The sequence below is a fragment of the Anolis carolinensis genome, chromosome 1 (assembly GCF_035594765.1).
Source record: "Anolis carolinensis isolate JA03-04 chromosome 1, rAnoCar3.1.pri, whole genome shotgun sequence".
NCBI classification, from domain to species: Eukaryota; Metazoa; Chordata; class Lepidosauria; order Squamata; family Dactyloidae; genus Anolis; species Anolis carolinensis.
The window spans coordinates 300,581,158-300,604,273 of NC_085841.1; the positions used below are offsets into that span (position 1 = coordinate 300,581,158).

The 23,116-nt window shown below is 41.3% G+C and overlaps 1 protein-coding gene across 3 annotated transcripts in view; it reads right to left on the bottom strand.

Moving 5' to 3' along the window:
* The window catches only part of tp53i11 (tumor protein p53 inducible protein 11), a 70,465-nt gene extending 47,660 nt beyond the window's left edge, over nucleotides 1-22,805 (bottom strand). Inside the window, exon 1 of one of the 3 annotated variants that reach the window (XM_062967925.1) lies at nucleotides 22,668-22,805. Coding sequence is in view for 1 of the 3 variants with exons in the window: in XM_003214627.4 (XP_003214675.2) it covers nucleotides 8,795-8,807 (13 nt within the window). In the remaining 2 variants the exon portion in view is untranslated. Of the gene's footprint in view, nucleotides 1-8,794; nucleotides 8,958-22,667 lie in introns of those variants that run through there. The other 2 variants (XM_003214627.4, XM_008105513.3) reach the window with 2 other exon arrangements.
* Between the last annotated feature and the right edge of the window lie 311 nt (nucleotides 22,806-23,116).

Consider the following 23,116-nt stretch of genomic DNA (forward strand, 5'->3'; position numbering starts at 1 on the left):
TGCCAATCTAGAAGTTTGAAAACATGCTAATGTGAGTAGATCGATAGGTAGCGCTCCGACAGGAAGGTAACGATGCTCCATGCAGTCATGCTGGCCACATGACCTTGGAGGTGTCTATGGACAACGCCTGCTCTTCGGCTTAGAAATGTCCAAAGTCGGACACAACTAGACTTAATGTCAGGGGAAAACCTAGTCATTAATATAACTTTCTGATTTTGACTGCAATCTCATACTAGTGCCATGATACACAAAATTTTGAACTATTTCATTGTCTTCGCTGTCTCTACAGTTAAGTGAATCTTTTGAGGCCAATATTTTTGTTTTCTTAATGTTCAACTGTAACTTCCTACCATGACTTTCTTCAGTAATTGCTCAAAGCCTTTGCTATTTTCTGCTAGTTGTATGGAGTTGTCTGCATATCTTAAACGGTTGATGTTCCTTCCTCTGAGTCTAGTCCTGCTTTATGTTTATGTTCATCATACAAGTTAAATAAATAAGGTCATTAAAAGCAGCTGGAAACCTTTCCATTTCTCTGGGGTGGGAATAGAGAGTTAAGGGGAAATGTGGACTCAATTCTTCAAAAGGAGACGGACATGTTATTACGAAATATATATCAACATAAGCAATGTTAATAAATATAATAAATTCTGCTGCATGGCTCTCCTAATATTTGATTAGGCCATTTTGTACAAATACATTCAAGTTAATATTATCCATCACAGAACTTTGGAAAAAGAGATAACCTGAGGTCAACAGGAGTTATATACAAAGGCTTATTAGACTTAGCACTCCCCTCTTTGAATTCCACTATTTATCACTATTAACACTAAATGGCTTGCACAATAACTCCATTATTGACAAAACATTGGCAGTCCAGGCTTTTAAATCTCTAGCTACAGAGAAACTGGAGTTGGAAATCACCTTCTCAGAGCTGTCGGTCTTCTGATGCTTCCATATACAGGTTCCTGCCACTTCCATAATGCCTCTGAGAACTCAGTCTGCTTCAAGACCAAAGCCAGCACCTTTACTCAACATCAAAGCTACTTAGCAAATCTACAAGGACAAGGGAAGTATTTCAGACTTTGAATTCCAGTATAATAGGTCCTCAATTTTCAACTTTCATGGGGGTTAGGAGTGCAGTACACTCCAAAGGTGGAAAGACCACATATTTTTAAAAAGTACTTTTTAACCTTAGAAACATTGCTTTATGAATCTTTTCAGGGTTACTCTACAGTCAACCTCACCCTAGAACTCTGGAGGACCTAAAGATTCCTCAAATTGTGTTTTCTCTAGGAATCTCTAGATCCTCTAGCACAACTCTATGATCACTTTCTGACATAAATTGATATACAGTTGCACCAGAGGGCCTAGAGGTTCCTAAAGAGACCATATTAATCAAATCTGCAAAAGATAAGCCTACAAATGTGGAAGGCTAAGTGCATACCCATGAGATGAAGCAAAAAGATAGTCATACCATCCAACTATTTCAAATTATCAAAAAGAAGAAGCTCATTGCATTAGATTCTTATCTCATTATCTTCAGAGGCACTGAATATTCCACAGAGTTGTAAAAAAGATCGCTTACGAATCCATCTCATTTCCAAGAACCCAGAGGTTACTATTTTATGGAAAACACATAACTCTATGACGAATGGCCCCAAAATGTTTCCTTTAGGGCCACAACCCACTTAGCCAACATGGTCAGTGGGAATTATGGCCAAAATACGTTTTCAAAGCTGTACACACAGTACAGAAGTACATGCATATGCATACCAGGTACAGATTTCACATGTGAAAAAAATAGTAAATACACGCTGTCTTATATAGGTTTAACTAAGCAACTAGGATAGATAATTTAACTCAGAAAGAAGTTTTGTATGGAAAAACATGGTTCCAAAGTTTTAAAAATGAAATCTTTTGCTTCCCTTTTGCATCAAGTTCCCTCTGGTTGATATTAAACATTTAAAACCAAGGTGTCCTACAGCAGTTGATTCCATCCAGGTGACGTCTAAAACACCATACTAGTCCACGGCTTCCCTGGATAAAGGTCATTATATTTCCCCTAGTCACTGCTATATGCTAAAGGCGGCTGAGAGAACACAGTTGTTTTAAAAAAATACCTCCTGATAACCTTGCTTCAGTTAACACAGAAGCAAAACATTTCCTCCCACTGTTGCCATTAGTATAACACTTCTTTGAAAAGTTACCTTGTGTCAAGTTTACCTTTGCAATATCTCATCACCTCTGGCTCATTGCTCTGCCCAACTACTCCTTACTGTTCAGTGAAACAAAAATAAATAATTCAACTTCTTATGCCAAAGAGCAACCCATTATATTTTATTCTGTGCCAAGGGTGGACAGCTGCAGCCCTCCAGGTATTTTTGCTTGCAATCCTATCAGCCTTAATAATTCCTTCTGAACTATCAGTCTGTTTCCAGCCTTCATAGCTAGAATCCTGGTGGTGGAGATCTTTTTGGCTGCTATGTGTTGTCTCCTTCTTCCAAAAGACAGCAGCATGGGGACTACCTTACCAACCTATATTGTATAAGTTGGGTTTGCAGATGACACCAAATTGGGAGGGATAGCTAATACAGAAGACAGGAGCAGAATCCAAAACGATCTTAACAGATTAGAGAGATGGGCCGAAAGTAGCAAACTGAAGTTCAACAAGGACAAATGCAAGATACTCCACTTAGGCAGAAAAAATGAAATGCAAAGATACAGAATGGGGGATGCCTCGCTCAATAGCAGTATGTGTGAAAAAGATCTTGGAGTCCTCAATGACAACAAGTTAAATATGATCCAACAATGCGATGCGGCAGCAAAAAAAGCCAATGGGATTTTGACCTACATAAATAGCGTATAGATCAAGGAAAGTCATGCTACCCCTCTATTCTGCCTTGGACAGACCACACCTGGAATACTGTGTCCAATTCTGAGCACCGCAATTGAAGGGAGATGTTGACAAGCTGGAATGTGTCCAGAGGAGGGTGACCAAAATGATCAAAGGTCTGGAGAACAAGCCCTATGAGGAGAGGCTTAAAGAGCTGGGCATGTTTAGCCAGCAGAAGAGACGACTGAGAAGAGACATGATGGCCACGTGAGGGGAAGTCATAAGGAGGAGGGAGCAGGCTTGTTTTCGGCTGCCCTGAAGACTAGGAAGCAGAACAATGGCTTCAAACTACAGGAAAGGAGATTCCACCAGAACATTATGAAGAATTTCCTAACTGTCAGAGCTGTTCAGCAGTGGAACTCTCTGCCCTGGAGTGTGGTGGAGGCTTCTTCTCTGGAGGCTTTTAAGCAGAGGCCGCATGACCATCTATTGGGGGTGCTTTGAATGTGATTTTCCTGCTTCTTGGCAGGGGATTGGACTGGATGGCCCATGAGGTCTCTTCCAACTCTATGATTCTATGACTTTTGACACTCTTGTTAAGAGAAGTGGGTGGTTCTTTTTTATTATTATTTTTGTCAAGAGTGAAGGTACAGTACTTATACTGACCTGTCGATAAGTTAAGCCAAGTTTTTTGGGTTGGCTTTTTGACTAAATTTTCTAGACTTATACATAAGTATATACAGTAAGTCAACTAAGCTACCATAAAGACAAGAAAGTCAACTCCCAGCAGGAATCATGTGTGCATGACTATGACACTATGACACATATACTGGCATCAGAACATACCAGCATTTTCTAAGAACTTCCTACTGGCTGTCCATTTTTTATTCAAATAGTTCATGACTGAAAACTTCTCTGCTACATACAAACCTGACATTCACATTGAGCAGAAGAAAACATATAGAGAAACAGGAAGTAAATATAGAGATGTAAAAGCTTAAAAGTTCTTTCAAAGTGATTTTAAAAACCACAGAGATTATATGCTTATTTTATCTCAATTTAGCTTCTTATCTGAATCTGGGTTTTTGATTTGTTGATTAAATTGTACATGCCTATTTGTTTCTACTTGTGTGTCTGCCTGGACACACAAATCTTACTTTAGAAATGCTTTGCAATACTCACAAATCAGAGAAAGAAAAGAAAAAATCCAATAAGCACAAAGAACCAACAGTGTAAAGGAGGGAGGGAAGTCTCCAGTCCTGTTTACCGAAGCTTACTATTTACTTGCAAGAAGTTTTGGACACAGAAGGCTATTCAGAAGTGAGATCCCACCTGCAGCATGAAGTTGAATAATGTCTCCTGTCATGTCTGAATCCTACCATTGCTGATGGCATACATAAAACAGACCACTGAGCAAAGAGCACAGTATTTGGAAGTAGCAACTAGCAACTATGCCTTTTTTCTCCCTCCAAAGTAAGTACAGGGACACTTGATCTGCATTAGGACCTTAGCATAGTGGGAGTGAATGGGAAGACAGTCATCGGAATGGAGAACTTTTCTGCAGTTGTTTCAGGATTATGAAGCACAAACCATGTGCTATATTACTTCTTGGGAAAGGTATTTTATTCAACACAACATCTGAAATCACTTTTATGCAGTTTTTAAATATTTGGATTTATAGTGTCACTTTCATTTTTGGAAACTACCATGGAAACATTTTTGCAGAAAGGTAGTCAAAAATATGATAATAGCATTTTCTCATATACTGGAAGACGCAGATACCATTGGTTCTCATATGCTGGAAGACGCAGATACCATTGGTTCTAAGAACGCCTTGAAGGTATGACATGTTTTTGACACTCCTTGCGTGGGTGGCAATCCAAGGCCCACATGTGGCCATCAGCTTTATATTGTGCAGGTCAGGGAAGATGTAGAGAAAGAGAAATGGAAGGAAGAAGAAATGGGGGTGAGGTGCTCACTAAGTTATGAAAGAGCAATGCAAATGATAAGGGAGAAGTGAAGCTAAACATTGGGAAGAAGACAGAGTCAGAGATGTCAAAAAAGAGAGGGAAACTGGAAAGTCAGCCCTGCTTGTTTTGCTCCAGCTCTGTCTGACACCACCATCTAACCCCTCCCTCCAACAAATTATACTCCACTGAATATGGCTCTTAGCAGAAAAAAGTGCACCACTTTTGCTTTGAACAGTAGCACTACTAACGATATCCCTGTAAGGTAGGACAATATCTCATCACCACCATATTGCAGAGGGATGATCAAAACCTGACAGCTGGATATTCTAGAACAGGTAAAGTATGTACACTCAGTCCTCTACATTTGTAGGTTTGACTTTTGAGGATTTGATTAAAGTTTTCTCTCTAAGAATCCCTAAATACTCCAGTGTGATTCTATAGTCAATTTCTGGTGGAAGCTGATCACAGATTCTTGCTGGAGGACTTCTAGATTTCTAGACAAGGGCTCTCTTAGGGGCTGCAATGGCACAACCAGTTAAACAATTGAACTGTTGAATCTGCTGACCTAAAGGTTGACAGTTCAAAGTTGCGGTTCAGGGTGCGCCCCCCCCCCCCCTTGTTAGCCCTAGCTCCTACCAACCTAGCAGATCAAAAACATGCAAAAGTGAGTAGATGAATAGGTATCGCTTCAGCTGGAAGGTAATAAAGGCACCCATGCAGCCATGCCGGCAACACAACCAGGAGGTATCTACAGACAATAAGCTCCTTGGCTTGGAAATGGAACAAGAGCACCTCCCCATGGAGTTGAGCACCGCCTCCAGAAAGCCAGATATGAATGGGAAAGCCTTTACCTTTGTTCTGGGTATTTGTATGCCATTGTTATTCCACTGTATTAAAAAAAAATTATTTTATTTGATACATCCCAACAATTAACAAATTTTTACAATACATGTCTTATTTCAGTATACATAATCCCAAAAGTAACTAATGCTTAAATGACATTTTAAACGATACTTTGAAATGTATCACCCATCCCCTGCCCTCCCCCCATTCTCCCTCCCCCCTAGAACAGCAATTCAAAAAATTATCATTGTATCATTTTAACCATGTGGAATGCCTGGTTCAGGGTGGTTTATCTTTCGTCTCCGTCTATTTTGTCAATTAGCACTGACCACTGTATTAAAAACATTGAACATTTGCCTACCTGTGTATGTTGTAATCCACTCTGAGTACCCTCATGGAGATAGAGCGGAATATAAATAAAGTGTATTATTATTATTATTATTATTATTATTATTATTATTATTATTTTATTTTATTTGCATTTCCTTTTCCATGTGGGTTTTGCACCCCAGCAAAAGTGGAGGGCTGGCTATACTCTGTTCCAATTCATTCTTTTCATTATTATACAGTTCGCTGCCTTTTCACACTTTTCTAATCTCTGTTGTAGTTCAGGGTGTTAGACGCCTCTCTGTGCATAAAACGAATGAAACATAAATGTTCATCATCAGACAAAGAAAGCCAACATGTGCTAGAAGAACTCCCCTGACAGAAACAAAGAGCAAATAGATTGGCTGCTACAAGAAGCATGTGAATTGCCACCCAAGCCAACAAAAGGCCACACCTACTTCTCTCTTCTTGGGATGGATGCCTTGAGATTTAAGCAATAAAGGTACCATCTACGGCAGCCTGCTGTGGGAGAAGCTTTGGGCTGGGTAAAGAAATAATAATCAAAAGCTGCTTAAGAGAAAGGAGATAATCTTCCTTGGATAAGGCAGGAAGAAACTGAAAAGAACAGATCTGAATGCTGAAATGCTCCGTATTGCTTAAAGGCTCAAAGGTCTTAATATTCAGCTTCAAAAGAAGAGGGGTGAAGGGGACGAAGTAGGAGACAGGGGCAATGCTTTCTTTTAGAACAGTGGCCCAACATGTCAGGGGTCTCCTTCAACATCACAGCTGTGCCAGTTTGCTGATGTTGCAATGTGAGCACAAAGAGGAAGGAGACAAAGGAAAACCCCTCTCTCCGCCCCTTCAAGTCATTCCTACTGAGCCAGGATGGCCCTTGGCTGATGCAGGAAGCATCTGGCAAAGAGCAAAGCGCCACAAGAAGACACAATGCAGCCAGACACATATTGGTACATATATAATTAGAAAATTAAAGGGGGGGGGGGAGGTAGAGGATCAGGTCACTCCCAATTTTGGTGCACTTATTTCTACAAGACTGGGAAACACAATATGGGTTAAATGAGGGGATGTCAAGGGTGGCATAGCAGGTGCCACAGAGTCACCCTCCCACCTTCCACAATTCAAATCTCGTAGACCAATGCGCTCATCATCCATTTGGATGCTCTGTCACAACTATGGCATTTGCTGTCACTTCTAGGAAGCATCATTCTGCGTTTATTTAAATATGTTCACCTCCCCCCCCCCCCACTCCACCCCCAAACGTCAATGCTACTACTTCATTCGAATCAGAGTTTGCCACACATACATATCACGCTGAAAAAACGTGTGTGAGCAATTTCTGCAGTATTTCCCAACGCAGCTGGCAAGAGTCTTTAAACAAAGAAAGATCGGGGGTGCATTTATAATCCTGCCACATTTCCTCTCTCTCTTTCGTTCTCTCTCTCTTTAACCCTTATATAAAAAGGAGGTGTGGTCCGAAAGCCTATCTTGCCCTATTCCACCCCAGTTTGGCTTGCCTGCCTCTCAAACTTCAGAAAGTCAATGCCAGCGTGAAATGGCGAGTGAACGGGGGGGGGGGGGGGGGGACTTTGGAGGAGCTCCTGGGACAGGAACCCAGTCCTAACCAAGCCCCACTCATGAATCAGTCCCACTGCATTTAGCTAGGCTTCCTGCTGAGCCTCAGTCCTTGGGATGAAATCTAAGGTATGTTTGCAGGTGGCGTTGGGATCCGCTGGGGTTTGGTGCCATGGATGCTCAGATCCCATGATATACATTTGTGAAGCTGTTTCCTTTAAATAAAATGGCAAAATCAAGGTTTGGACATTGTTTTAATATTTTCAAGCAATGGATGGCTTCTTTAAATACCCATTCGTGGATACAGAGGGCCAACTGTATTGGCTTTTGTATATCCCACCTTTCCCGCTAAAGCTGGGACTCAAGGCAGCTTACTCGACACAATGAAGTAGAAACTAGGCAAGTGGGGTTTATACATCTGTAGAAGGTCCAGAGTGGGAGAAAGAACTCTTGTCTGTTGGAGGCAAGTGTGAATGTTACAATTAATCACCTTGATTAGCATTGAATAGCCTTGCAGCTTTAATGCCTTGGTGAATCCTGCCTGGGAGTTAACACTCCCAACAAAGGATCCCCCCAGGCAGGAAGCAGCCAGGCTTTGAAGCTGCGAGGCCATTGAATGCTAATCAAGGTGGCCAATTGCAACATTCACACTTGCCTCAAGCAGACAAGAGTTCTTTCTCCCACCCTGGACATCATTCCACAGATATATAAACCCCACTCGCCTAGTTTCCAACAAACCTCACAACCTCTGAGGATGCTTGCCACAGATGTGGGCGAAACGTCAGGAGAGAATGCTTCTGGAACATGGCCTGAAAACTCGCAGCAACCCAGATCCTGGAATATTTCCCCCTCCTATTAATTTTGAAACACCATGATATTAAAAACATGGATGAAGAGAAAGCAATGTGCAGGCGTGTAACAAGCAGATCCAATTGGAAGCTAAGCGGGGCCAGGCTTGGTTAGTACTCGGAGGGGAGTGCGCTCAGAAATCCCAAGTGCTTGGGTTGTATTTCATGGAAGGAACTGGCAACGCCACTTCTAGGCATTCTTACGAAACGCTAAGAAATCTGTGGGGTGAGGATAAGTCAGAGGAAGGGACTGGCCAAACAAACCAACAAACAAAAACCTTCCCCTAAGAGAACCCTATCAAATCCACCGAGAAGCCCTAGCACAGCCCGCGCCTTCCCTCCCGCCGGCCCCAAAGTCCCCAAATGCCCGAAAGCGAACTTACAGGTTTCAAGCATGTTCCGCCCACAGGGTGCGGACCCCGCCAAACAAAGCAAAGCGCTCCTCGCCGCCGCCGCCGCCGCCGCCGCCGTCACATCTTGCGACTTCCCGGGAGAAGCGCCGCCGGGGAGAGACGGATGGACGGACGGGCCCGGAGCAGGAGCAAGGCCCCGCCCCCGCCCCACCTGCGCCTCTCCCGCCCCGCCCCCTAATTACCCTATGCAGCCAAGCGCCCCGGGGAGGGAGGGGGGAGGGGGGAAAGACCCGGCAAGCGCGCGGCCCCAGAACACGCCCCCGCGCGCGCCCCGCAGGAGCTGAGCAGCGACCCCTGCCGGGAGCGAGAGGCGGAGCCGAGATCCCACTGGGCGGGGGCGAAACAGGGGTTTGCCCTAATTCAGGCACGGGCAAACTTCGGCCCTCCAGGTGTTTTGGACTTCAACTCAACAAAAGCAGTTTCCCATTGTTTGAATGCGTGGGCCCCTGAGAACTTGCTTGAATTTTTAGACCCAGCTGCAGAGAGATGGCTCTGTCGGGGTTCTCCTTAGTGCCTTTCCCTTGGGTAGCAAGTTTGGGTCCCTTCGGCTCTCTAATCAGCCCCCTTTGATCTCCCTCTCTCGCGTTTGCCACGGTAGCAAAGTGCGTTAAAGCACTGAGCTGCAGACCGAAAGGTCCCAGGTTCAATCCCCGGGAGCGACGGGAGCAGCCGCTGTTAGCTCCAGCTCCTGCCAACCTAGCAGTTCGAAAACATGCCAATGTGAGTAGATCAATAGGTACCGCTCCGGCGGGAAGGTAACGGCTCTCCATGCAGTCATGCCGGCCACATGACCTTGGAGGTGTCTACGGACAGCGCCGGCTCTTCGGCTTAGAAATGGAGATGAGCACCACACCCCAGAGTCAGACATGACTGGACTTAACGTGAGGGGAAAACCTTTACCTTTACCTTTTACTCGCGTTTGCAGGCATCAGCAAAGGCAACGAGCTGCGGCCAGAAGCTCCATGGCCACTGCTGCAAGCTACAGTAAATGCCATTCCCCGATCTCTGGCCACAGAGTCCAGAGAAAGCAGGTTGGCCATGTGAACAGCAGCAGCCTGTTCAGATTACGTAAATAGAAAAGTTAAGAAATATTGATAAGATAAAAGTAGCATGATGGGGCCCCTGGTGGCACAGTGGGTTAAAGCGCTGAGCTGCTGAATTTGCAGACCAAAAGGTCCCAGGTTCAAATCCTGGGAGCGGAATGAGTGCCCGCTGTTAGTCCCAGCTCCTGCCAACCTAGCAGTTCGAAAACATGCCAATGTGAGTAGATCAATAGGTACCGCTCCGGCGGGAAGGTAACGACGCTCCATGCAGTCATGCCGGTCACATGACCTGGAGATGTCTGTGGACAACGCGGGCTCTTTGGCTTAGAAATGGAGATGAGCACCAACCCCCAGAGTCGGTCACGACTTGACTTAAGGTCAGGGGAAACCTTTACCTTAAGTAGTATGATACATTTTGTAGAGCCATTGGTACTAGGAAAGTTGGGAGTGAATGCTTTCTTTCTTTCTCTTTCCCCCTTTTTTATTTTGTAATTGTCTTCATATATTATTCTTAAATCTTTAATCAGTAATTTAATGTAACCCAGTTATTAGAACCACAAAAGAGACACAGAGAGAATTCTTTAGCACATTCCTCTGAACTGTACCGCTGGAACTCTTTGTCAGACCAAGTTGCAAATCTCAAGATTCCACAGGACAAAGCCATAGCAATTAATGATATCAAAGTACTAGAATTATGTAATGCAGATAATACATTTTGAAAGAGAATATTCTGCTTTATATGTTGAGGTGTAGAACTGAGCCTGTCTCTAAGGATCAAATGTGGTGCTGCAGATACTGAAGATGCTTCCAGCCCCTTGGGCTCAGTTGGCCTCTACGATAGGGAGAAACGTCTTATGTCTCTCCAGATGTTATTGGACCGTAATGCCCAGCAGCCCTAGCCAGCATAGCCAATATGAGGGGCCATGAGAGATGAAATCCAACAGTATTTGGGCTGTTGCCTCACAGTTCTCATCCCACTACCCTCTCCCACTCACACCCAAAGAGCCAGGGGTGGGAAAGAAGACTGGTTAGAGTAGTTGTTCTCAACCTGTGGGTCCCCAGGTGTTTTGGCCTACAACTCCCAGAAATCCCAGCCAGTTTACCAGCTGTTAGGATTTCTGAGAGTTGAAGGCCAAAACATCTGGGGATCCACAGATTTAGAGAAACAAAGAAGCTTGCTTTGAAGGACTGCAAAGCATAAATACTGAATAATGCATCTGCATTGTAGAATGAATGCAATTTGGCAATGCTTTAACTGCCATGGTTCAGTGCTATGGAATCATGAGAGTTTTAGTTTTACAAGGTATTTAGCAAAGCCTCCAAAATTGCTGGCACTTCATCAAACTACAACTCCCATGACTTCATCGCACTGGGCGATGGAAGTTAGAATGGCATCAGAATGTACTCATTCCTCAGTGTAGATACATCCACTGTCTCCAGAAACAACTCCTCTGTTGAGGAAAACTGATAAATCCCTTTGTGCAGGATGATGAATCCAAGGCTGAAAAATAGTGAGCGTATCCCAGGCTATTCAGCAAGTCTGCAGCTGACTGAATAATTGAACTGTGCTTAGAGGCCTCCAGGCAGGAGTGTAGCAAAATCAGGTCATTGCCCTACCCGGAAAAAATCCCAGTCCCTTGATATGACATTTTTCTTCAGTCCTCAGATTTCTAACATTCCAGGAACCTAAAACTGCATAAAACATTTAACTTCCTAACTCCATTTGGAGATACAGTTTAAGCTTCCAGGAACTATATATGTACCAAGGCAGCGTGAATACAGTAAATTCAGGAATTCTAGGCATAGACTATTTTCAGTTTTTGCAATGCAGAAAGAAGTCTCATTTTGGTGGCTTTGTCCTCATTCAATCTATCCCTTCGCACCTATGCTACTGCCTCCAAGTCCAATGCTAATGACCAGGGCACAGGTAATAATATATTAAAATAAATATGGGTTAGTCTTCAAATCAGAATTTTTATGGAGCCAGGGACTCTGAAATGTATTTAAGCCAGGAAGACTTTTTATTGGAAGAAAGGTTCTTATTACATTTGCCTACATGCTGGTATGGTTTTAGAAACCATGGAAAACATGATCTTCCCTTCCACTGTAGTATTTTAAAAGCAAAAACCATCCAGAAGACATGTTAGATGACAGCAGGATCAAACATACAATAATAACTCACTAAAAATGCTTAACATGTATACAGGCAGTTCCCAAGTTACGAACAAGATAGGTTTTGTCAGTTTATTCTGAAGTTGAATTTGTATGTAAGTCCAAAAAATGTAAGGTATATTTTTAAGTTTAACTCCGACCAAATATGGGGGTTTTTTTCCCCAAATTGCACACCTCAATGGATAGCATAGGGAAGAGTTAACACCCCTGTGGTGTTTGTTTTGCTGTCTGTGCCCCTGTTTAGAAGATTTCTCCTCACTTTCCTGTGAGAATTGGCTTGTTGTGGAAACAAGGATTGGTGATAATGCTTCAGTGGTGACACTTTTTCCCCATGATAACTCTTCCTGGAGTTGATTTCCCTTCCAAGGGGTAGATTTCTCTCACTTCCTGTTGTCTCACCTCCGTTTAAACAATGAGTCATTTATAAGTCAGATGTTTGCAACTTGGGGACTGCCTATATATATATCTTCTGAAGTTAAGGAATAGAGACCCTCCTAATGCAAAACCTGGAATGCCAATGACAAAAAATATCAATTAGATCACTGTGAATGAAAAAAAAGATTGCAATGAGTTCCATAAGAGTTCTTTTTACTTTTCTTCTTTTTTTTACTTTTGGAAAAATGGAGTTTAAAATGATTGATGAGAAGTAAGTGGAATGAGTGTAAAGAGAGGTATGGGGGTTAGGGTTGGGGTCCTCCCATCCAATTTCACATACTCGCAGCTCAGTTGTGAACTGGCAGCAACTGGCCAAGGGATCCAAGATTCATGGTTGATACCCGTTAGAAATATCCTGCATGGGTCCTGTGTAATTTACTCCCAAGTAAATGTAGACAGGATAAATTGCATGCAATTTTTGTTGTTCCTGCAAAGACTCAACAACAATAGTTATTTTAATTTTTGTTTTGTTTTTGATTATGTACAAGCACTTCTGAGAATTCTTGAGATTCCTCAACTACACGAGAATCTTAATGACTTAATTTTATCCTGAAGGTTTTAGGGAGCTCAAACCTCTGGGCTAGCTTTAGGGTATTTCAAATTCCCTGTCCCCCATTCAGGGACAAGGATGCAATTGTCTTAATTATTATTGCCTGCGGTTGTTTCTGTCAGGAGCAGCCCAAAGTCCAAACAGTTAAGGAAGGATTCTTCCTGGGGTGGTGACTATACCACCACACTTGTGGCTGAGAATGATTGTCTTTCCAAGGCAGAGGCTTGGAGGTGGGTCTGTAAGTGACTGTAGAAACCTATTCTGGATCTGCATTGTCTTTTGCAAAGATGAGCACATGGATTTCCAGATGGAAGACAGTCCTGACATACCAAGTTGATCTTGGTATGTTTCTCCCTTTTGCCTTCTATGTTGCGTATTCAAAATCCAACTCCTCTGGATGTGGCAGTCCAGTTAGGTATAAGTAAGTGAGAAAGACTATGTTTTGAGCATCATTTCTAGCCCTCTTTCATATGGGATGAGGAGAGTGGACCCTAAATAGGCTGCTCAGTCACAGCTGACAAACTGCTTTGAACCTTGACTTAGAATGACTGAATCCATATCTACCACACATGTACCAGTCAGTAGGGGCTTCCAGATTTCACACTTCTGTCCCCATCACCACTCATGAATCACCATGGGACTTTGATTAGTTTTGGTTTCTCTTGGAATACGCCTGTGTGCAAATTTGTTTTATGTGCACAGGCAATTACACAGTCTTCATAGAAAAAAGTTTTGCTCCAACTGCATGGTTAACACAATGACCGGTGGCCACATCTGTTTCAGCCTTCATCTGCCATCACAGCCATCAGAAGAGAACTTTACAACTTTTTTGCTTCACTTGTGAGCTGCTGGTAGCCTTCATTATTGTGAAAGTTTGGTAAGTCCAATACGTTTTATTGAAGTTGTGAGATGAAAGGCTTGGTTGGACTTGCCTGTAGTTACACTATCGCCAGCACAGCCCTCAGTCATCATTGGAGCAGTCCCCCCCCCCACCATGTCAAGGTGGCACCTGCGGGGGGTGGGGTGGGTGGGGGGGGGGTGACACCTGCCAGAGGAATTTTCCAGGGAGATTCATTTCCCCTCTGCTTTTCATTATTGCCATGATCCCTCTGTCAACAATCTTACAAAAAACAAATCTTGGCTATCAAACATCTAAGAAATCTCACAAAATTTCACATTTGATGTACATGGATGACCTGAAGCTGTATGGGAAAACAGAAACAGGTGGAACTGGACAACTTGGACAGAAAAACAAGAAAGTTCATGACCATTCATCATTCACTGCACCCTCGCAGTGATGTTGACTGGCTATATCTGCCTAGAAGATCAGGGGGCAGAGGACTCTTACAAGTAAAACAAGCAGTCAAAGAAGAAGAACATGCCCTGGCAGAATATGTCAAGCAAAGTGAAGAACCTGCTTTGATTGAAGTGAAAAATCAGAAACTCCTCAAAGCACAGCAGACAAAAAACCAGTACAAGAAAACCGCACTACAAACTAGAGCTGACAGCTGGCACAACAAAACATTGCATGGAAAGTTCCTTGACAAAATTGAAGGAAAAGCTGATAAGGAGAAGACCTGGCTATGGCTCATGAATGGGACCCTGAAGAAGGAGACAGAAGGCCTGATCCTTGCAGCCCAGGAGCAAGCCATCAGAACAAATGCAATTAAGGCCAAGATCGAAAAATCAGCTGATGACCCAAAATGCAAACTCTGCAAGGAAACCACAAAACCATTGATCATATCCTCAGCTGCTGTATGAAAATCACACAGACAGACTACAAACAGAGGCACAACTATGTGGCCCAAATGATTCATTGGAACTTAAGCCTCAAGTACCACCTCCCAGCAGTAAAGAACTGGTGGAATCACAAACCTGCAAAAGTATTGGAAAATGAGCACGCAAAGATACTGTGGGACTTCCGAATCCAGACTGACAAAGTTCTGGAACACAACACACCAGACATCACAGTTGTGGAAAAGAAAAAGGTTTGGATCATTGATGTTGCCATCCCAGGTGACAGTCACATTGACGAAAAACACAGGAAAAACTCAGCCGCTATCAGGACCTCAAGATTGAACTTCAAAGACTCTGGCAGAAACCAGTGCATGTGGTCCCGGTGGTGATGGGCACTCTGGGTGCTGTGCCAAAAGATCTCAGCCTGCATTTGGAAACAATAGACATTGACAAAATCATGATCTGTCAACTGCAAAAGGCCACCCTACTGGGATCTGCACGCATCATCCGAAAATACATCACACAGTCCTAGACACTTGGGAAGTGTTCTACTTGTGATTTTGTGAAACGAAATCCAGCATATCTATCTTGTTTGCTGTGTCATACAAAAATAAATAAATAATTACAGCACAATTGAAAGTGACTTGTTAGCAACAATTTGAGGGTTCTTCGCTTCTTGGTGATCTGATCATGAGTCTCCAACACAACACACAATGCAACACAAATTCTAAGGCATATACAATAGCAAAGGTGCATGGTCTGCTAGGACCTGTAGTTCAATAATTTCTGAAGACCGGTATGGTTCCTATTCCTGTTTTAATTAATTCCTTTTGAGCAAGTTGGCAAAAGTGCAGGTGCAGTGTGAAGACAGAATTGGGATCAAATCACAATTGTGTGGGAGCAAAATATTAAAGGCCCCTAACATACCCACTCCTTCACTCCTACTAGGATCTGAGTCAGGTCCCTTACATTTAATTTCAAGAGGGAAATGCTAGTTACACCTTTCCAACAAAATGTAATTTGATCTCAGACTGAAATCCTAAAAACCACAGGTAGTCCCACCAAATGTTGCTGGAATAAACAATACCATTGGCCACAAACAGGTGGTTAATAATCAGAAATGATGAGGTTTGTAGTCAATCAACAGTGGGATGGATGACAGGTTCTGTCCTGCTTCCAGGCACATTTGACTAGGAGGTTGACTTGCACCATTTGTGAGAATGCATTAGATTGTCTTGCTAGTCAGCTACGTGATGCCAAAAGTACAGTTCAGGAGACTAAACTTGGAAAGTCCTAGTTCACTGTTTTTGCTCTTAGGTTCCAGCAAATATGTATTCATATGCTCCCATGAATAGGCTAAAGGATTATTGCCTGAAAGTCTATGCTTGCAGAAAGATGAGATTTGTTTTGGTCACTTGCTCTGAATTCTTAAGTATGACACAGGTGTCAGCTGGCATGAGATGATGTGAAAGTAGATGAAAGCACTGCATTTGAAATCTCATCAAAACTTATACAGCCTCCACAGAAACATGCAGCCTATTGCTCCTTTCCCAAGCCTTTAATTAATATGGAAATTATTTTTATGACATCTCTCCGATCATGGATTATTTATGATTTCAGATAAGCAAGGGATGAACAAAGAAAGGCATCTAAAGTGCCAACAACATAAAGAATGTATGCTTTCATTTTTGAATCCAGAACAGTAAACAAACTCACAAGCACAACCTGCTTTCAAGGGGAATTCAATAAAGGTCAAACTAACTGATTTGTTTTTACTTTTTAGATCAGGCATCTCAAGCATGACACTCTCCAAATGAGATGAAGTGAGATGTTCGTTTCCCTCCCACCTTTCTTCAGTCCTGAGATTTGAGGTGGAGAACTACATGTTCTCCATTTTCGTGCTGGCTGAAAGTATCACCTGGGTCTTGGCTGTAAATTTTGCTCTGCATTATTTCTGGAAAGCAAACTTACCTCTTGACCTCTCCAAAGCTATATATTATTTCTTTTACCATTGACAACATAGCCAGTAGTACCACTATGTCAGCACTGCACACTTCAAGCAACTCTAAAAGCACATAAACTATATCTTTGATGAATAGCCAGAAGCTATTGTGTCCCAACTTGTGATAAGGAGGTAGTACAAATACACATAATATATTATCGTTGCAAACATTAGCATTAACTTCCCAGGATAATTAAAGAAGATCACTAAGACTAAATTTTATATGACAATATGAATATGTAAGCTTTTGAGTCACATCCTTAGGCTGGTTGTGATTTAAAAGAGAAACAGATGTTTCATTGAGATGTCACAGCATATAGCCTAATCTGCAGTCTTTATCAGTTTTAGGGTGACAGTAGAAACAATTCTTGCCAGGAGACTAATTGACAACTGTGCCCTTTTTATGATGTTCTGGTACAGCTTGTTGTAGGACAGTTCTCCAAAATGATTTAAATAAACTGCCAAGAAATTACACAAACGGATCCCTGGCAAGATTGTTTTTTCATTTTTAATGATAGAACAGTATAGTTTTCAGCTGTACTAAATGTTTCAAAATTATTATTATTTCAAAGCACTAAACTTGTCTAGAAAAAACAAATTATAGTTGTAATACTCTTGGGGTAGCGTTAAAATAAGCAGCCATTTTAATTTCTTGCAGCATCAAAAGCAAGGAGGGTATAGAAAAATGTTTAAGAAAAAATAAAAAATGAAAACAAATGAAAATACATCTCTTTTCCTTCCCCTTCTTTTCCTTTCCTCCTTTTTATACGCCAAGGGCTTATTCTAGCAGTTTCACTTTTTGTGACATTACATAAGGAGTTGACAGTATCCCCTTATGCAACAGTATTCCCTGGCACCATACTGGCCGATGGCTGACACCCAGATGCTATTCTACCCCAATCCTACTGACCACTGATTGGCCATGGGATGTAGTTCAGAAGCTGCCATGTATTACTCTTGGGTGTTGTCCTCCTTCTCTAGCACTCTGCAAATTTCAAACAAGATATTGTGAAGTGAATGTTAGTATGCTCACTTAAAACAAATGGTTTACTCTCTGAGAACTACTCTGAGAATACCACTTTGGAAATACACAAATAATCACTTGTTGGATTTTGTCTCTAGCAGCAAGAGTTTCCAGTACATTAACAGATATGGTGGGCAGGGAGATGAGAGAGGGCCTTGTCAGGCCGCATCCACACTGCCATATAATGCAATTTCAAACTGCGCTGAACTGCATTACATGGCTATGTAGAAGGGTCCTCAGTGTCTGCCCCTAAACTTTCAACCTCTTCACATGGCCCTTTTGGGCTGTGCTGTTTTGCTGGCAGTTGCTGGTAAAACAGAAGGCATGAGGGATTATTTGTGGCACCCTTCTTCCTTGCCCCATCATGTGCTGGGGACGGGACAGTGTGCGTTGGCACTCATCAGTTGGGAGAAAGGGCAGCAATGTGCTGCAATGCATGTTGCCCTGCTGCTCTTTTCCCCATCATACAGGGAAAGGGGAAGGAAAGTGCAGGTAGCTCTGTCAGGGCTACGCAAAACACGTTTTCCTCCCCGTAGTGGTGGATGAAGCACCTTCTGTGTGATGGCGCATGGCAGACCCCATCCAAGCCATGCATAAAAGTGCAAACGGGGCTAAAATGCCCTGTGTGAAGAGGCCCCTAGAAACTTCCTCCTCTGCCTTATCATACTAGAGCTTAAAGAGTAGGCAAAGGGTATGCACCCCATTTGAAATCCTGTGACTGCTTCCTGCAGAATTCTGGGATTAGTAGTTTAGAGAGGGCCCTTAAAAATCCTCAGACAAAGAGGTCCTGTGTCTCACTATAGTTCTTCCAGCAGAATGAAACCTTTTGTAAAAAATAAATAAAAATTGGACAGGCTTTTAAAAAAGGGCTGTAAATGTGTTATTTGTAATTTCATTTTCTTACCTTTAAAAGCCTTGTTCTTAATTTGTTTAGTTTGACTGTTACTCTTTGTATGTCTGTAACTGTATTTTTAATGCACAAGATGCCTTAGGTCCCACTGCTGGCAAAGAAAGGTGAGATATAAATACAGTTAATAATAACACACAGGCCTGTAAAATTGAGGGTCAGAAAAACATTTTGAACAATGTGTGCTGGTTTTTGTAGGAATTTGGCATTTTAAATCCAAAAATGATCGCAGACTTGTTCCATCATACCTAACTTCTTTATAACTTGTTTTGATATTGAAATAGCAGGTTTTGGAGCCAAAATTGTGGGTTTTTCAGATAATCAAGGGTCATTCTGCAGAGAGGAAAAGCGCCAGTGATACTTCAGAGGGCCAGTCACCCCAGGCCATCACCATTATCTCCCCACCCAGACATTAAGAAAGGCCAGATGTGGCAACACAGTGGAGGAAGTAGAGAGAGTTGGCGCTTTTAGGTTTTCCTGGGATGAGCTACACCCCTACCTTTTCCCACTTTGGTCATAGAAGGGGATGGTTCCTTTTTTATATAAGAGTTAAGGAACAATACTTTCACTGACCCATGTATATGTTGACTCAGCTTTTTTTGGGTTGCTTTTTAAACTCGAATTTCCAGCCTTATGCATGACTTTAGGGTAGTAATGAAATTTGTGAAAGAGCTGTGTGGGATATGACATTGTTATTGTGTTTGTTGAATTCAGAACCCCAAAATGCATTAAAAACAGCCACAATATTGAAGAAATGTTTTAATCACAGACCTGCAAGAATGCTACTACTTTTACTACTACAACTACTACTAATAAATGAGAAGGGGCACTGGGAAGGAATGAGCATAACATACAGGAGGTTTTTTGTTTGAATGTGACCCAATTCATTTTCTCATATTAGTTTTAAAGGTCACATTCTCTGTACTTCATCATCCCTGTAAACCCAGTTGCATGAGGGCTAGAAGACCCTATTTGCAAGCATTTGCTAATGCCTCTATCCTATGATGCATATGATATATATATTATTTATATACTTCTTGATGCATGTGTAATGTTGGCCTAATTTGAAAATCTCCAGACAATACAGTCTTGTTAAATGGATTGAATCTAACACATTCCCTACACATTAAATTGATGAGTTACATTTTTTGCTGTTGTTATTAAGTAAGTGCCACTATTATGCATGCTTTGAAAATATTGCATGATACAAAACCAAAGGATTTGGTATGAAAAATACTCAGACTTTTGATGAACTCAAATTCCTAGACATCAAATATACGTAAACTGGCAAAGTGGTCCAACCAACATCCTAAGGCTGACACATTTATTGTTGGCCAAAATATTATGACTCAAAACCTCATCATATTTTGGATTACAATGAATTGCAGACAAAATCCAATCAGTTCAGCCAGATCAGCCATCCTAATTAGTTCACCCTTGATTGACACCAGCTGGCAGCTAATGAAAAAGCATTGCAAGATCAATAATGCATTTGAGGGCTCTCGGTGATGTTGAGCTACAACTCCCATTATCCTTCACCAAAATTGCAACATTGTAAAGAAATTTCTATCTGACCACACCTGGAGGATCACAAGTTTCTCAGCCTCATGTAAGTAAGCAACAAAAAAGATGATTAAAAAGTGTATTCCTGTTCCATAGTAATCAGCAATTTCCCAAAATATCTTAAAATTCAATTCCACCATGTCAGTTTTGATAATGACCTATATTCCCTATTTGGCAATTTAATAGATCCAAATGTCGCTTTGAAATGTTTTGACAGAGTACAGTCATGTTAAGATCTATTACCAAAGATCCTGGTAGACTGAAATGCTGTTTTCCTTGTTTGTGAATGTTTGTGTCTGATTTGTGTTAATCCATCTTAACATAATTGGCAACTCTTGATTCAAACTGCTTTGTCCAAAGTAAATTAAAGAAAGGCATTACTGACAAACAGTGACAGGTAGTGCATGCAAAGATAAGCAAATAAATAAGCTTTATGGATGCATGTATGAAATTATTATTTTATTTGTTTTCTGAATTTCCTCTATATATCCCATGTCATTGATTTCTTGGTGATTACATTTCCAACATATGTTAGTAGACCCTTTACCCATCTTAGAGCTCCCAGGGTGTGTCCAACAGCCACTGCCGAGTTGAGAGGGAGTCCTGACTGCCCAGCAGCACCAAACATAGTCTGACGCTCCTGGACAACTGCCCTTATTATCTCCTTCCATCTGTGTTGTGCCAGTCTCTGGCTGTTGAGGGAGATTCTGAATTCTGGGCCAGAATTGAGAGTATCTCGTGACTTTTGTTAATACAGAGCAAGACTGCATTAACCAAAGTCATGGCCTTGCCCCTCATTATCCCTGTGTGATGTATGGCTGCCATGGAGCTGACCTGTGAAGATATTCTCTTAGATAATTTTTTTGGTGCCACATACCATTTATAAATCACCTTGCAAAAAATTCCTAAAAAATCATAAATTAAACTTTAAATACTCTGTGTATTCTCTCACTGCTCCATCTAAATATCAAGGCTTATTTTTGAGCCCATTTAATCATATGTTCCACAATTTGTCCATCCTCCACTTCCATTCTCTACATTCTTACACCCTTCCATTTCTAATTCCTCACGTGTTTTTTTTTTCATTTTCTATGACTCTTTATTTGACAATAACATATTTTGATATGTTACCCATTTGTCTTTTTGAAATAATTATTTTCCAGCTTTATGGGTTGAGATTCATTATGCACATTGTACTATACAATTTTGTTCTATATCTGTTCCATATTCTTAACAAAGCTTGTCTGACATAATGGTTATTGAGAGCAACATCTGAATTGATTTTTTCATGTCAAACAAATCCATACCAAACAAATCGTAAGTCAAATCCCTCCAATTGCAATAACCTTTTTCTTTCTAATGTAATCCAGTTTTTCAGCTATGGCAGTCAACAAGCTGAAAAATATAATTTCAAATCTGGTAGTCCTAGGTCTCCTTTTTATTTTGCTTATTTAAGTTTCACTCCAGTCTTCTTGCCTTGTCAAATAAAGAATGCAATGTCTTTTTGTTGCTGCTTAAATAGTACAACAGAAGTCAACATTGGTACTCTTTGAAACAAAAAAAAATGACAATGAAGTCAAAACATTAATTTTTATAACCAAATTCTGCCAAGTAATGCCTATTCTATCCTATGAGCTTCCATGGCTGAATCTAGATTTGAACTGTGGTCTCCAGAGTCAGTCCAACGCTCAAAATACTACACCTTGCTTGCTAAACAGTTTATTAATTGCTTACAAACATAATAAATCAACAATTCACTGTACAAATGTTATTGGAATATGCAGATGATACCCTATTACTAACAGAACAAAGCAAAGATTTGGACTAATTTCAAATCAGAATTAAGGAAGAATGTGTAAAATGTGATTACAGTTGAATGTTAGGGGGAAAAATGACCATAGATTATTTACAAAACTTTAAAGCAGGTGATAAAAATGTTAGAGATCATCTCTGCCCTGACTCATACATGAGGATGAGATTATAGCTAAGAAAACTGAAGAAGAGTTAGGCAGCTGTGAAGAAACTAAATGAGGCCAACAAATGTAGGGATGTATCACTTAATACCAAAACTGGAATCATCTATGACATATGTTCTGCTTCTTAAGTGCAGTTGTGAAAACCAAACACTGAAGAAAACACGGGGGGGGGGGGGGATCACATTTGAAACATGGTAATGGATAATATGCTACCAAAAATGACATAATTTGCATTGAAATTGCATTGAAATTTATGTTGACAGTCTGGGATTACATTATCCAAAAAAGCAATTATGATATGAGTCTACTTGACCTGACTTCACAATAACCAAAATGGATATTGGTTTAATATCTTGTTTCAATGGCTTGTGCAATTAATTTATAAGCTAACACTGAATGCACTCAGATGGGATGATTAAAGCAAAGTGACTTACCTTACTGTATTCAGCTTCTCGTGACTCTGCAGCTGCATATGTGCGTGGCATTAGAATTATCTTCTCCCTTTCACAAATATGTTTGTCCTTTGTTTTATAAGCACATTAGCCACCCTCTTCAGTTTCAGCTATTCTTCAATAGGAAAAAAGCCTATTAGTGCAGCACTGTTAATTTTTTTGCAAACTATGTGGAAAAATTGGGAGAATGCAAGAGAACATACTGCCATTTGATGCGGGCATCCCACATCATAGACTAGCATGACAGGAATGTGGAGTGGTAACTCAGTCTATTTGAGATTGTAATATAAAAGGAGAGAATAATTGACTAATGTTCACAAAAACATTCTCCCACAGTGTCCTTCAGGCACTCCAGGTAGATTTTTATCTTTAAACAAAAAAGCGTTTGTACATCAGCCCTTAAAAACAGGTCTCTTAGGTGAATGTTGTAA